General features: G+C 38.5%; 1 protein-coding gene across 1 annotated transcript in view; it reads right to left on the bottom strand.

Moving 5' to 3' along the window:
• Positions 1–1,539: 1,539 nt before the first annotated feature.
• Positions 1,540–17,228, bottom strand: part of LOC122808690 (alpha-2-macroglobulin-like) — a 1,814,690-nt gene continuing 1,799,001 nt past the window's right edge. Inside the window, exon 36 of the mRNA XM_044079678.1 lies at positions 1,540–1,835. Within this exon, the coding sequence (XP_043935613.1) occupies positions 1,807–1,835 (29 nt within the window). The 3' untranslated portion in view covers positions 1,540–1,806. The remainder of the gene's footprint in view (positions 1,836–17,228) is intronic.

Genomic DNA, 17,228 nt, shown 5'->3' with positions numbered 1-17,228 from the left:
GCTTCATGGAAAAAGTTATGCAGTTTCAATCTCCATCTCTTCTGACTGCCTCTTTTAGCATCATTTAATTTTACAAGATGTGCACGATACAGATTCTATGATTGCATTCACTTCTATAAACCTCCGGCTGTAGTTGCCTCCCTTCTTGTCTATTGCTTACAATGTATTCTGCACTAGAGCACAGCAATATTGTTTGAATGCCTGTCAACAAAATCTTTTTATCTTTATTTACTTTGTGGGAAAGTACATGAAGCACCTTAGATAAAAAAAAAAAAACACTAGTTAAATGTCAGTATTTCACGCAGGATGTGATTGTATGATGTTTGTGATAATTTCATGGTGGCAGAACAGGTAATCATTGCTGCAATTCACATGTCTTGTACATATTTCATGTATACACACAATTCTCCAGGCACTAAATAATTATGTACTTTGCTTTTGCAAGATAAATATAACGATGCTTATTCAGACAAACTTATTCTGCAGGATAAGTCACAAGTAAGAGTTTTTTCTTGAATGTATGTTACATATCAAAGGAGTTTGGGTCTGATATCACTTAACTCAACTCATCTGAAATGTATCCATCTGTTTTTATTTATTTATTTATTTTCATTTCTTTCGTTTCTGGGTGTGGGGTAGGGGACCCCTCCTTCACATGCTTCCAGACACTGTAGATCCACCTTCATGGTTATACCTCATGCAAGAGTAAAGTATTTCTTTTCCAACATTCTGAAACTGTTGTTTCAAATATCTTTATTAAATTGTACCTAAGCAAAAAATTCTTTGTGGTGTCATAATACCATTTTCTCGTAGTGTCAATGAAAGTAGAGGAAAATAAATGGATACTGTTCCAGAATGAACAATTCAGTAATTAGATGGGCTTATTAATTAGTTGATATGGTTGAAACCATACTGGGGAATTTCATTTTTGAGATGACACTGGGATAAGATTTAACTTTCCTTACAATGGTTCCCTGTATAGTGGCTGAGACTGTAGCTTGTTGATTGCATTTGCACGAATTGCAACTGCAACTCATTGGCAGTCATTTCTAGTATGGATCTCACACCAAACACTGCTTACACCGTTCTTGTTACAGCACTGGCAGAGATTCATAGTTTTATTTATTTATTTTTCTGAATTTCCATTTTTCTGTGTGGTTGTACAACCACAAATTAAGTAAGGAGGCACTGGGGTTCAGGAACGCTTACCCCTATGCAAAATTGCTTTTCTCCAAACAACCTTTTGACCAGCTCAGTTCATCCAGCGGTAACTTTGGAGAGGGGTAACTTGACATTTGATATTGGATAGTGGAACAAAAGAACTGACCTATGATTTTTAATAAGCAGAGAAATGCAGTGAGACAAACTATGAATGAACATACTTAAAACTTTTTACAGATTCTGAATACTTAAGCTTACAAAAGCATTATTTTAAGATTTGATAATCCTAAATACAAGATAACTATATTCATTCTGGTATAACACTTTGTTTGCATTTGCCTTGTACTATCTTGTTAAGTAAACAAAACATAGCTTGTCTTTATGTTAAAATAAATGTATTTAATAAAATGAGTTTTATTATAAATCATTTTCAGGAGACAAAACAGTTTCATTTCATCACATAAAATACAACTATAGTATAGATCCCTCTACATTCTTTAGCAAAAATTAAAGAAATCTGTTTGCACTGCATGAGTCAAAGAAACATTAAAAAGAAAGGCCTGAAATAATGCAGCCATAAATCTTTTGTTTTATTTGTTGCCTAACTTCTTAACATAGTTTTCATGCTGAGCATTTTGACGATGGTCAGCGAGCATTGTTTTCTTCTTTTGAATCTGTAAGTAACAGGAAATCGAAAAAATATTAACATTGGTGTATGCATAAAATAGTAACAACATTCAGTTTCACAGAGCTTTGCTTATTGCTTAAGAAGCAATAGTAACAACATTCAGTTTCACAGAGCTTTGCTCATTGCTTAAAAAGCAAGGAAAGAGATGGCAGTGAATGATCTAAAAACGCCACAGGAAAGGGTATAATTTTATGAAAAATATTACTTCCCAGGAACTTTAACATACTAAATAGACATGGGAATGCCAGATGACAGGAAGAAACCTCAGCAGAAAACATTATGACTCATGTGAAACACCTCTCAACCTGGAAACATCAAAAATCTGGACAAGGCCCATGAAAAATAGGTACAAATCTGTACGCTGATTAACATTAAATTTGCATACATAATCATGTCACCCCACCGACTCCAATGGAATTGTGGGATACCAACATTCAAACACAAACTGTAGAACAGACAACCAAAATATGGCACCAGAGTCCCCCTGCAGCCATTCCAATGTCCCATTATCTACCTATTTTGCCCCATTTACCATAAACTCCTGGCAGATCGATTCAGTGCCAACTTCACCCCCCTCTCACCCCCTAAATGGCCAATCTCAATACCGGAAGATTGCCAAATTCCAGTAATAACGGCCACACAGGTACAAAACGCACTCTCTAAAGCCAAGAATACAGCATCCATGGGACCAGATGACATCCCGGGCTGTGTACTACATGAACTCCAATATGAACTGGCACCTCACCTAAGTGTCATGTTTAATCATAGCCTCACCTCAGGTTTCGTGCCCACTGAGTGGCACAGAGCTACAGTTATCCCAATCCACAAGGGGGGATCCACCTTGGATCCCGGAAACTACTGTCCCATCAGTCTGACAAGCCTTATCTGCAAGGCCATGGAGCGTATTATCATGGAACTTATAAACAAAGACATTGGCAACCTTCAAACACTGGACCCCACCCAGTTTCGGTTTGTGAAGGGCCGATCTTGTCTCCTGAACCTGATTGACTTCTTTGAATCTGTCTCCAGAGCCATGGACAAGGGTAAGGTGGTCCACACAGCCTATCTAGACCTTGCCAAGGCCTTTGACACCATCCCCCACTCTGGAATCATAGATAAACTTACTAAGTTGGGCATTAATCCCTATGTCACCCAATGGGTTGCTAAATGGCTTACTGACAGAACCCACACTGTAAAAGTAGCCGACTCCAAATCCATCTCCAGACAAGTGACAAGTGGAGTACCTCAGGGTTCAGTCCTGGGGCCGCTCTTGTTTGGCATCTACTTCTCTGAAGTACAGGTCAACACTAAGGGACTCTGGCTAACAAAGTTTGCAGATGACTGCAAACTGGGAGCCATTATTGAATCCCCAAATGATGTGGATACTCTACAAAAGGGCCTTACAGAAACAGATGCTTGGTGCCAGAGCCATGGGCTCAAGCTCAATGCCAAGAAATGTATTAGCCCCTTTGGGAAAAGACATGTATCCATGAATTACCATATAGGTGGCAGTACACTAAACACAGAAAGTGTGATAAGAGACTTAGGGACACAGGTGGACAGTGGTCTCACCTTCGATAACCACATCACCACAACTGTCAGGAAATCCTTCTATGTGGCACACCTCATCACGAAGGGCTTTTCATCCAGAAAAAAGGAGGTCATTGTCCCACTGTACTCATCCCTCATTAGACCCATTATAGAATACAATGCCCCATTTGGTATGTACCTCTCAAGACATCTGCAACAACTGGAAAGGCCTCAGAAATACCTCACTAAAAGAATCACAGGCCTAAAGCAGATGCCCTATGCTGACCACCTTAAAAAACTCCAGCTATACTCTGTCGCATATCGTCTACTCAGAGGCGATCTCTGCTTAACATACAAGGCCATGTCAAACCCAGAGCTGTTGGACATGCTACTCTTAAAGAAATCCCAATCCCTCAGAGCTACACGCTCCAGGGATCTAAACCTTGTCATCACAATAAACAAAACATGCCAGAGGGATAGGTTCCTGACCCAGAGACTCCCCAGACTCTGGAATAGATTGCCCATACATGTCAAGCAGAGTGCCTCTTTGGACCTCTTCAAGAGGAACCTTGACGATTGGATGGGAGAAAGGAAATTCACCCCAGGGATCACATCAGTCGCCCTGCTAGACAGGGGTCCAGGAAAGTAAATAATGTGGGAAGAAATAGCCAGGGAATTGTTATGGCTAGGCTTGTATAGGCCCTAGGGATGATAGCCTAGTACCAACCTATGAACCTATGTACATACATACTGCTTTACATACTGCTTTACTTCTACAATGGATTATCTGGATTTTATTTTTACATTTTATAGGCCACTTGGCTGAGGACTCCACTGTACAGCTGTGCTAGTGGGGAGTCTTACTGGGGATCTTGACAGAGGGGGAACCCAGATGCCGGACTGTGTTCCCTGTGTGCTCTTAAGGGAAATTATGCTTGATGCAGAAAGCTGCATCTGGAAATACTGGGAGTATCCGTTTGTGTTCCAAGTGAACATCCCTCTCCAGTGTCAGTGGTGAGTTTTCAGGCTCCTTGATTACTGGCCCATAGTGGGGACGTCACATGGACCACTGAAGTATTAGTTCTTAAAGTAACCACAGTGAAAGGGAGACACATGAAGAAAGTATAAGACAAGAATTAGTCACATTTTCCACACAAAAAGATAAAGAAGTTTTATTCTCCTTTTTGTAACTGACGGACAGTTTCCCCCTGGCATGTACGCAGCAAGAGCTAGGACCACTACTATTCACACGGTACTACTCTTTTCTATATATTAAATGGGTAAAGAGTTGGATTAGCTATTCCCTAACAGCAGAAGAAAGGCAAACATTTACAGTGCTGAAACCAAGAACTGAAAGTGTCTGTCAGTTTGTTTACCTCTTAGGTAGATCAGAATGTGCTAGACCTCTGACACACACAAAAAAAAATGCAAAGGCTGAGTAAAGTTAAAAAATGCTTCCAAGAATGAAGTGCAAATTATGACTAGTTTATAGTTCTAATTTTGCAATAAATTTATTTGGTAGAAATCTTCTGTTAAAAATATTCAGGGACATAAAGTGATTTATAACAAAGTGATTTATAACTACATACATATGTGGATTATTTTCTCTGTAAAATGGGCAGGCCACTAATGTAACAATGACAGCTGTTGTGCTGAACATCTGTTAAGCATTCCCAAATGGCAGGCAATTTACATCTCTCACAATATTCGATTGGGAAGTTTATGAAAATAAACATATGCACTACTTTGAAAGATGGGGGGGGGGGGGGGGGGGGCTCAAGATCAGGGGATGAAACCTTCCTGACTTACACATGTAGTCACTAGTCACTCTAAGTATAAGTTACATGAACATGCAGTTGGCTCTCTTTTCAACTCAAAAGCCCCCCCATAAAAAGCTATCAGTAGTACCTGTCCAACACAGGAAAAATAAACTGATGTCTATACTACCAAAATGCCATGTGTACCGCTGGTATCTTAATTAATGGACTGCTGATATTCACCATGTACAGGCCCCTATTAAACAAATAATAAAAGTATGTGACAACGTACACAGGATTCTCTAAAATCTTGTAAGATTCACAAATTAGAGCCTTAACTCTACTCACTAAACTCCTAATTTCCAGTTAAAGTAAACTGTTACCCAACAGACAACAGCAAATGGTCAGAGATTATACAACTCCCAACCCTGCAATCCCCCCCCCCCCCCAGAAATCTGGGCCTAAACCAATGGCTGATTGATGAATGAGAAAAACAAAATAAGAAAAATATCATTAACATGTTAAAACTCTGACTAATGACATCCACAAAAACCAGAAGACTGTTTGTAGTCCACATGCTACAACGTAAATGTACCTCTACCATTTTTTTTATTTAGCTGCAACACCTGTGATATTACAAAAATGTAAAAAGGAAACGCCAGCACTAAGAAATTGCTTTCAGTTTGCTGTTTTATGCTTAAGTGCTTAAAAGTGACTTAGAATTCTGATCAGCTCCAGTTGCTTGAAAGGAAAGTCAACAATCAATGTCACAGCACATCTAGATAAAAGTATATCACAGCAAGGCAAGCTACAGTTCAGTTCATTTCACTGTTTGTTTATTTGCAAATGGTAAAATATGTAAGGCAACCGAAGGAGATGCTACCCAGATTATACTGGAATTATGTATGACATACTGCCAGCGAAATTCAACAATATTAATAAAGTTCAATGCCTTGTTCAGTATTTCTCTTCTCTCTCCTCCACCTTACACAACATGCTCCTTGTTTAATCTACTCCAGCATAACATGTTGCTTACAAAGTCATCATTTATTAATGAAAAAGTTTCACTACACCAAGACCAGATTCTAAACGCATTTTCAGCCACAAGGGTAGTACATGTATTCGGAAATATAAATGGATAAATGTTTCTGTCCTTCAGGCAAGTATATGGAATTTTACAGGAATTAAATAATGCAAACCTAAAAATAAATAAATACACAGATGCACACACACTTTGCTGACAGAATAAAGAATGGCGAATGAGAATGGCAGAATTGAACTGCCCAAAAGAATAAAGACATGTATCCTACTTGTTCGTTTACATCGAGTTCCCTGCTCGACAGAATAAAGTTATGTTTCCTACTTGTTGGTTGATGACTTCACTGCTCTGCAGAATAACTGAAAAGATCCATCCATATAACCCGCTTGCTTCAATTCAAAGTCAGGAAATGGCGCGATGACAGAAAGCTTGATTCCGACAGGCTGATAGCGCTGACGGAGATGACATCATCACGCACGTGATGACGTCAGCTCAAAACCGGGAAAAATGAAATATAAAAAAAGAAGCTGTGGAAAAGTCGGAAATAAAGGGGTGCCACTCGTGAATCGTGGCACCCTATGATTTAGACCCCAAAACTCGATAAAACCCGAGTAATTCAGGACAGTTGAGAGGTAAACTAAAAGAGACAGTTATCTTGTATAAACAAGAATGTACATCTTACTATCAATACAATGAGACTTATAATAATCAATTATGTTTTTATTATAAGCTTTATCATTATTTGATTCTACTGCCACTTTACAAGATTGGTCCTCTCAAGGATGTTTTTCAGCATAGTGCCTTGCCTAATAAATGGTTCCTTTCACTGCCATTCATTGTAATAAATAAGGTCCTAGACAAAGACAAGCAAAAAATCCCCATTTCTGGGAAATTAGTGGCTCAAACATCTGCATTCTGCTCACTATATGACATAAATGAGATATGGATCCCTTCACTCTGTAGCAACTCACTTGTTTTAAGTTCAGTGCCTGCCATTTACTCTAGATAAAAAGTAACCTTTAGGGAATCACCTACAGTGCATATGTGGCAACCATACCAGGCCAAAGCAATGGATCTCACAGCAAATGCTTATTACAGAAGTCTATGAAAACCTACTTCTGGAAAGAGAACAGGTTTTACACAATAGTTACTAATTTAATTAGGGAACAGGTTAAAAATAGGAATGGTCTTCCTAGGCTGCTCTAAAAACAGCTATTATTTTCTAAACACCCGAACCTGCACAACAGGCTTAAATTAACTATCAGACCATCTTGCCAAGTATCTCATAGACATGCTTTAGAAAAAGGCAGCAAAATGTAAAAAAGACAAATGTACAGCATATAAAGCATACCAGTAAAGCAAAGATAAAATGACACACACACACACACACACACACACACACACACACACACACACACACACACACACACACACACACACACACACACACACACACACTCTGAAGAAGAAAAAGTTAACAGCAACAAAGCACCCTTGCCCTGAGCACATTAACTCTTAGTTTAATTTCACTAAGTCTTTTGGGTTTCTAATACAATGATGGGAATGGATCTTTATCCTAATTTACCCCTGGCCGCTATGTGTTCCTAACCGTAGTGATCCTGTGCTACTCTTTAACTTGACCCTATTCCCTGGACATACATGAATTTACCTGGCGAGCAAGAACCTATTTAAAGGACCTTCTACTGCCTCATCCCCTGTTACCTCAAAGTTTTTGGTCTCACTTCTCTGAACCCTGTATTTAAGGAAACTAGAAACTCTTTAACTTGATCCTACTCCCTGGACATACGGGAATTTACCTGGCGAGCAAGAACCCATTTAAATGATCTTCTACTGCCTCATCCCCTGTTACTTCAAAGATTTTGGTCTCACTACTCTGAACCTTGTATTTAAGGAAGCTAGAAAGTATGTGTTCCTTCATCTAGCTAATGTTATTCTTTTTACATTTTTGTATAAATTAGATTTTTTTCCCTGGCCTTCAGTGACGCTATCTAGTTAGGACTCCTAGCAGCCGCACCCCCCCCCCCCTTGCCTCACACTAGTTGCTGCATTCTCCCCTTCTGGCCTGTCCTCCTCCCTCCTTTCTCGGCCTGAGTAATTTTTTCTTTTTCTCTCCCGCTCATGTTATTACCTTCTAACTACCCTCTTCTGTAACTAACCTTTTGTCCACTAGATATCACCCTAACTTGCAAAGCTATTCTACCTTACTTTCTCTACCCGCTGCTGTACCTAATACTTCTAATCCTTTCCTCTTGTCCCCTACTGATAATTTTATTTCTTTTCTCTGTTAAGACTTTAAGCTTAACCCCTTTCTCACTCCTTTCACCCACTCTTACTCACCTCACCTGACTTTTACTGATTGTCTTCGGACTGTCTTCCTCCACTTTGTCTGAACCCGCTCCATTTGCCCTGTGGGCTCACTCCACTCCCCATACCCTACCCCCAATTCCCACCCACCCCATACAACTCCTAAACTTATACTCCTTTACTACACCCCCTCCTTCTCACACCAATCACACTTTAGCCCTCCCATCCAGCACTACCAATAACCGACTACCTCCATCCTTTCAACTCACACTTTTACCTTCCCTCTCTTCCTGTCTTCACTTCCATCTGTTATTTCCAATTTACTTTCATACACTTGTCCTGTCACTATGTCTTCCCTACTTACTTCAACTAATTTAAAACACATCCTCCTATTCTCACTTTTTCCTTTCCTTCTCTTACCCTACCTTCTCACCTATTATGAACAACTTAGCCTACTGGAACCACACACCTTCACTCAAATTACTAGCTCACCATCCCAAAATGCATTCCAAGCCTGTTCTAACATAATTTCTTCTCCCAGCTACCTTCTTGCAAAATTTCATAGAAAGGTCCACATTACCTACAATAATCATGTACACAGAAAATCCTCACACATTTTCACTAAACCCTCACTCCTAATATAAAGATTACTTCTTTCCCTACAAGCAGGTGACATTCATCCTAACCCTGGTCCAAATAACACTACCACTATTAACCCCATCAGTCTCTCACTCTCCAGCTCTAATCTACTCTCAAAACCCCCAAACTCTCTCTCTATAGCTCACCTTAACATGCGTAGTATTAATAATAAAATGACCCAGCTCCATGCTCTGCTAGGCATACACTCATTCGACATCCTTTGCCTGTCTGAAACTTGGCTTAAACCAGCAACCCAAGACAGTGAGATTATTCTCCCTGGCTATAATATCCACACCACAGACTGGACCGTAAAGCTAAAAAGGGTGGTGGGATAGCAATTATTTACAAAACAGGGATGCAAATTACTGTCTTACATGATAAACCTCCCTCTGTAAGTAATGCCAAAATCCTTATCTCCAAACTTCAGCTTAATACCCATAAATCCATCTACATAATCTACTTATACCTTCCCCCTGGAAATAACATCAGTACCCTAGAAGAAATCCTCAGCTGGCTTTCCATTCATTTCCCACAAGAAAGCTTAGTCTTGGGCGATGTCAACATCAGCTGGAATACCTGCAGTTCAGTAGACCCTCCCACCCTCTTAAATCTCCATGGTTTTATACAAACCATTCAAGCTCCCACCAGAACTAACAAACCTAATAACAAAGAAAGCATATTAGACTGGATTCTGATTAATTGTCACCACCAAACTTATACAGTAGGAACACTACCTGATGACTTAAGTGGCCATGCACTTACTTACTTAATGAGACATAAAACTGATACCACTAACCCAACTAAATTCAAAATGGTCAGAACTAATAAAAACTTTAACCCTGAAACCTTCAAAGCTGAACTAAGAGCCTGTAACTGGTCCCCTCATAAACAACTTCCACTGGATGATGCTCTCTCATACTTCACCTCAAAGTTCCTATCTATTCTAGACTCACACGCTCCCTCAAGATCTGTCAGAATTAGCTCAAAACCCACACCTTGGCTATCAAAGGATACAAGGCATAAAATTATTTTGAATAATAAACTCTGGACCAAATATCATAGAACAAAAGATCCCATCAACCAACTAAACTTTAGGCAAATAAGAAACATTACAAAAACAGCCATACATCTAGATAAAAGAAACCACTACTGCCATCTATAACAAGCTAACCAACATAATCCGCAAATGTTCTGGGCAGGAATAAATAGACTCTTAAAGCCAGGCCACTCTGACACCCTGTGCCCCTCAGGCACTTCTCAAAACAACCCAAAAAAAACTGCTGATGCCTTCAATACCTTCTTTACTGAAACTGCCCAGTCTCTATCTAATCAACTTTCCCCAGATATTCCCTCCCTGTCCACCTTCTCTAATACTTCTATTCCCTTATTTCAACTGCAGCCTGTACCCACATCACTAATATGTTCTCTGCTCCACAAACTGAAATCCTCCTCTCCATCAGCTGACCAGCTACCAGTTCAATATCTACAAATTGCAGCTAAAACATTAGCCTATCCCATTTCCACCCTAATTAACAGAACCATCATTGAAGGCTACATTCCTTCAATCTGGAAAATATCACATATTATTCCCCTGCATAAAGGTGGCAACTCAACTGAACTCTCAAACTACCGACCCATAGCCTTACCCCCCCCCCCCAGCTGAAATCATGGAAAAGTGCGTCCAAAAACAACTTCTAAATCACATCTTAAATTACAATCTACTAGCTGACTGTCAACATGGCTTTAGACCGTTCCACAGCACCACCACAGCCCTCTTTTCCTTCACTGACTGCATCAACAAAAAACGGAATAATAGCATCTTTACCTCTGCTTTCTTTATTGATCTATCCAAAGCCTTCGATATGGTCAGTCATGAGATACTAATAAACTTACTTAAATCTTTCGCGCTAGACACAAGTGCTATAAAGTGGTTCCACTCCCATCTTCATAACAGACAGCAGGCAGTTCTTTGGCACAATAACTTATCTAACCACCTACCCATTTCCCTTGATCTTCATACTACTATTCCTTTTGCAACCTGTATACAATATGCAGATGATTCTACTTTGATTTGTTCTGCCTCATCCCCCTCCGAACTTCACTCTATCACCCAACAGACATTCCAAACTGCAGAAATGTGGTTCCTAAAATGATGCTTAATCTTAAATGCCAAGAAAACCAAATTATTACTTTTCTCCCCCACCCGAAAATCCTCTCCACTCAACTTCTCTGTCTTGTCAAGTAATGGCACCTATATTTCCCCCGACCCAACTACCAGGCTCCTAGGAGAGGAGATTGACAACAATCTAAGCTTTGGCACTCACCTTAACAACACTATAAAACTAGTTAACAGAAAACTAGGCTCATTGTACAGAATTAAACCATTCCTTACTCCACTTGCCAGAACATCCATCGCCCACTCACACCTAATTTCCACCCTCCTTTATGCCTCGTCTATCTACACTAATCAGTCCAAAGCTAACCTCAGCAAAATGGTTGTTGCCTACGACAGTATTGCTAGATTTGCCTCTGGCTCTACTTTTAGAACTCACCACTGCATAAACTTAATCCAATTAGGATGGCTTGAGCTACAAAACCTGATTTTATTTCACCAACTCTCCATAGCCCATAAAATCCTGTACAAACCCTTTAATACTCCCATACTCACTACACTTATTACTCCTTACTGCAATCTTAAAAGCCTACGTTCTTCTAATAAACTTCTTATTTCCACTTGTAAATCCTATGACATGGCTGGAAACTCCTTGTTCTCAAACACAGTAGGAAAAATCTGGAACTCCCTTCCTGACAATCTCACTGCACTCTCTTCTCCTCCCTGCTTTAAATCCCATCTCAAATCTCACCGGCTCTGCCCATGTACTAACCCTGACTAGCTTTCTATATCTTCGCAAGTGCTTCCTATTTTTTCTGATTACAGAACTTTAACTAACACTTCCCTGTTTCTTCTATCATGCTCAATTTGTAGACCTTTAATTTATATTTTTTGTAGTTAATTTCTAATATTTCTTCTGCAAATATATGCTAATGAATATTCTCATAGCTAATTGTTTTTCTCTGTTATTAATGTATGCATTTGGAGCTTTTCTCCCCGGGCCTCTGATGAAAATGGACATATATCCAGTTGGACCAGCGCGGTCACAAATGTAAAATAAAAAATAAAAATAAACTCAAAAGTATGACTAAAGTTCATGAAACCACTCTTGTTTCAGTCTTTGATGTTAGCCAAAACCGCTCTTCACAGCACCCGCAATATGCCCAGAACTGACTACTTTTTAATTTCATATGGAATTACATCTCTCAGTCTTTCGGCTTTTCCCAGTTAGGAGTCGCCACAGCAGAACTCTGGTCCGCTCATGATTGGCAGTAGATTTTTATGATGCCGAGTTGCCAGCCCGATGCCCAACCTTCAATGAAGGCATGCCCATTCGCGCTTGTACCTACCTGCATGTCTAACATCATTTGACTGCGGGGAGGACATGCAGATGCCACACAGAAGGCACTCCAGCCGAGAATTGAACAGGAGAACCTTTTGCTGTGAGGCAGCAATGCTAACCACTGCACCACCGCGGCTATAGGAATTACATAGCATATCCAAATAACACTGTAAATTGTTTTTTATGACACCCGTTGCTTCTGCTACTATTGGAACTGTCTGGGTACCCTTTTCCACATTGCTGTAATTTTTGCATACAGATCCTCGTATTTTACGACTTTGTATTTCTCTGTACATAAGACACTGTAATCAATGGATGCATCAATGATCAATGCTACTTTTGCCTTCTTTTCATGGTGTTCTCACATCCATTTTTTGAACTGTTGGTAATGGGTGATCCCATGTGATATAAACTTCATCATTCTCTATGGTGCTTTGTGGCACATGTTTCCAGTACTTCTCTGCTACTTCAGTATTGTAATGTTTGCACAGTCCCCAGTGCAACAGTCTTGCCACATTATCATGCCGTTCGGTATACAGGCCCTCTACCATTAGTGTATCACACTCAGCAACAAGGTGTGCGACTGTTTCCCATTCTGTTTTACAGAACCTGCATTTGTCTGTTTCTTCCTCATGTTTAATGGACGTTATAAACCAGCATGCACATAGTCCAGTATCCTGGGCCACCAATATTACCCTTTCATCTTTTGGTTTAAATTCACCTCTGCTTAAACATTCCTGTGTCAAATCCTGATCAATATAAGGTTGTTTCAGGGGTTTTCTGCACTTGAAACTGAATTTATGCCTTTTCCACATTTCTTGCCTTCTCATGTGATCCTTCTTATATTATTTATTGTGTTTTCTGGCACATTCATTTGCTGACGGATTTTTGTCTACTTCTGGTTTGGTTTCCATTCCCACTTGACACTGATATGCTTCTGCTAAACTAAGCAAGGAAGTCACCTTAGACTTGTTCTCTTCATGTTTCAAAACTTTCTCTGTGTTTGGATCTGATGAGATCAGCAGATATGTATGCAGTCCTATGGTTGCAGCTGTATACATGTAATCAATTTTGAGGAGGCCCATACCTCCTTCAGAATGATGAGTATATAATCTTGGTATACACTGATTGTTATATATCATTTGATAAGCATGAAGCATTTTTCTTGTTTTCTTGTTCAACTAGGGTTGCCACCTTTTTAAATGCCCAAAGTGGGACATGTTTTGTAAAAAATGTGAGATTTTGCAGGACAACACATACCCACAGACAGTGTAAAGGACAGAATTTCACTTTTTGACAAAATAAAAGCTTATTCTTGCAACATTTGAGTTGTTTATGCTATTGTATAAAACATTTAGGTGTTTCTGATGCAAAATAACTGTTTATGCAACCATTAAAGAAAAGTTATGAAACAGATTTTGTCCTAAAATCTCAAGACATTTGCCATTTTTGTTTTAGTTTTTTTTTTCTCGCAAGTCACAACTGCTCATTGAGGGATAGGTGGTAACCCTAAGTTCAACTGATCCAATATCTTTTGGAGCCAGTCACTCATCCCAAAACAGTAACTTAGAACAGGAAGAGCAAATTGGTTTATACCTTGGACTTTGTTTCTGGATGTCAGGGCTGTTTTCAGTATTAATTTTAGTCTTCTAAAATATTCCTTACTGAGTTTTATTCACATTTATTCATGTTTTATTGTTGATCCCTCACCACTTTTCAAATATTTATATACTCCCTCCTGCTCAGTTTTCTTTATATCACATTCCTGACCCAGACTGATATGTTCTTTGTGCTGTAGCTTTCCTGCTTTAAATGTTACTTTTGCACATTTCTGAAGACCAAATGACATTCTTATATCATCTGAGAAAGTTTTGGTCACTTCCAGTTGTGCTTTCAGCTCCTCATCTGATGAACTATACAGTTTTAAATCATGCACAAAAAGAAGATGAGAAGTCCTTACATGTTGTTGTTTTCTGGGAGCCAAATTGTAACCATGACCTAATCTGTTAAGTAGACAGCTTAATAGGTTAAGGGCAAGACAAATGAGCAACGGTGACAAAGAGTCACCCTAGAATATCCTCCTTTGAATTTTTATCTCTGGGATAATAATTTGTCCTTTATCATGCCTTAGCTGCAAAGTGGTTTGCTATTGTTTCATAGTCACTGCAACGCAATTGATCAATGTAGGGAGTATCTAATACATCTGTAAGCACTCCTTTATCCATGAATGTGGAACGCTGTCAAATGCTTTTTTGTAATCTATTCATGCTATGCTAAGATTCTTCCCCTTTTTACAATTTTCCATTATGGCTTTAAGAACAAATGATCCTTTGTTGCATAGGACTTTCTTTTGTTATCAATTTGTTCTATTGCCATAACTGAGTTTTCTTTTAAATGTCTATAAATTCTGTCGGCATCAATTTCAGTGTACAGTTTATACATCGTCAGAGGGCAAGTTATTGGTCTGTAGTTTTTAGGATAGCTTGCAGGTTCACTCTTAAGGAGAAGCATCATTTTTCTTGTTGTTAACCAGGTTGGTGTCTGTTCGGGGTGCATTTATAAGTAGTTCTTACTCAGGGCTAAATTGTCATGTAAAGATGTTAATACTTTTAGCCAGAAGTTAGGCCTGGGGTTTTCCATTTAGGAGCTTTTCTTAATTTTGTTTCCTTTTCTCTCTCCGTCAATTCATCCCATTTCATATCCTGTACATATGAACTTTTTACTGTTTCTTTTAGTTCTTCTATCCATTCATTATCTTTATTATTTTCCACACAGTCTTCATAGATATTTCTTCAAAATGTGAAACCACAAAAAGAAAAAAAAACAGCCACAGATAGTAACACGCTCAATAAACTCTGGCATCTAGGCTCAAAAGGCCTTCAAAGGAGTACACATTCATTAAAACAAGCCAATTAAATACACACATCACTAAAACAATTAACATTCCAATAAAACAATAAATCACTCAATTAATAACATATTTCCAATTACAATCCCTATTTAACCATTTGGGATCCAAGGCATTATATTTCAAAATATAAATAGGTTCTTTATATACCAATTTATGTTTGAGATGTGTCTTTTCCCCTGTTTGTAAAGTAACCTGTTCTAAAATACTACCCCCTAATAATGAAGCATCACTTGCATGAAAATTCTTAAAATGTACTGCCAGCGTGCTTTCCAGATGCATATTTTTGATGTCCCTAATATGTTCCTGAATTCTAATCCTAAAGGCTTTCTGGCTTTCAACAATATAAAACAGTTTACAGGGACATTGTAAATCATAACTTATTCCCTCAATGTTACAATCAAATTTATACATAGATTTAAAATTTACATTATTAATTTTTGAAAATTGATTAACCACAAGATGATAGAACACGTATAAGTACCAATACTAACCTTCCTATAAATAGTTCTACTAGGTGCGGGTAAAATAAATGTATTATGTACTACAAAATCAGCTATACTTCTACCTTTTTTGTAAGAAACATAAGGAACTTTATTAATTTTATTACACAACTGCCTATCTGAAAGCAACATTCTGAGCTGAGGCGCCAGAGTGTATTGAGAGTGTTATTAAACTATTTATTTTATCTGTGACTGTGTTTTTTTTTATTTCTCCAAAATGTGTCTATTTCTTCTTTTTTTGGTGGTAAGTCTGTCCTTTTCCTTTGTTTCTCAATTCCCTATAAAACTTTTTTGGTCAACAATGAATTGCTTATTTTGTACTTTTCCTTTATACTTATCTGTATATCTTCTAAGCTTTTCTGCCTGTGCTGATATCTTTAGTTTATTATTTGCAATGGTGTACAATAGATCCTGGTCTGTTCTAATACTGCACATTGCTTTTATCATGTCTAGCTTTCTAAGTATTTTTGTTGATCTGTTCCCTCTTCTGTACTCTTCTAACAGTGACACTTATTGTCTTAATTGCTTTATAGTTTTCTCTTTTCAGTACTTCAATTATGGCATTTAATTTCTTCCCTCTCTTTCCCTTATTGCCTTGTAGTTTTGTGGTGAGACTTTATCTGCTATTAATTTAGCTATACAGTAATATATCCTATTTTGTTATGCCACGTGGATTTCTGTTAATAGTCTTGATTATTGTGTTCATTTGTTTTATTGACTTCTAACATTTTAGATCTTATTGACTTTCTGTAATCAATCAAACTTAACATGTCTATCCATCGCTACTAAATCAAGCAACTCTTCCCTTAGAGCATTTTCTTCTAAATTGAGAACACATCCTTTGTTGTCTGTTTCCTGTGAGCATTCTACAGAAAGTTCCAGAACATCTTCCTGTGGCATACTTTCTTCAGCTGCATCCTGTGTCATCCATTGTCTATACAATATTGACTGAGTCAGAGTTGCCACTGTTTCCTGTTCCTTCCCCTGCTGTGCAAGTTTCCTTCTGAAGGCCCCAAAGTACCTTCATGTGACAACTGATCAGATGCTTCCTGTTCCACCTGTTTTTCCTTAATTTGAGGACTCACTGATCTGTCATGCCATGACATTACCAGAGTTGGATTTTCTACACTAAATCCTTCACTTCACAGGAAATCTATAACTTCAGTTTCTATTTCTTTAACTTCTCCATTAGTAATCCTCTCTTCTACTTCTGCCCTTTGTTT

This window comes from Protopterus annectens, chromosome 8.part0, assembly GCF_019279795.1.
Source record: "Protopterus annectens isolate FY-2018-M chromosome 8.part0, PAN1.0, whole genome shotgun sequence".
Taxonomy (NCBI): Eukaryota; Metazoa; Chordata; order Ceratodontiformes; family Protopteridae; genus Protopterus; species Protopterus annectens.
The sequence above is the reverse complement of the archived record's forward strand: the minus strand, read 5'-3'. Positions and strand labels throughout refer to the sequence as shown.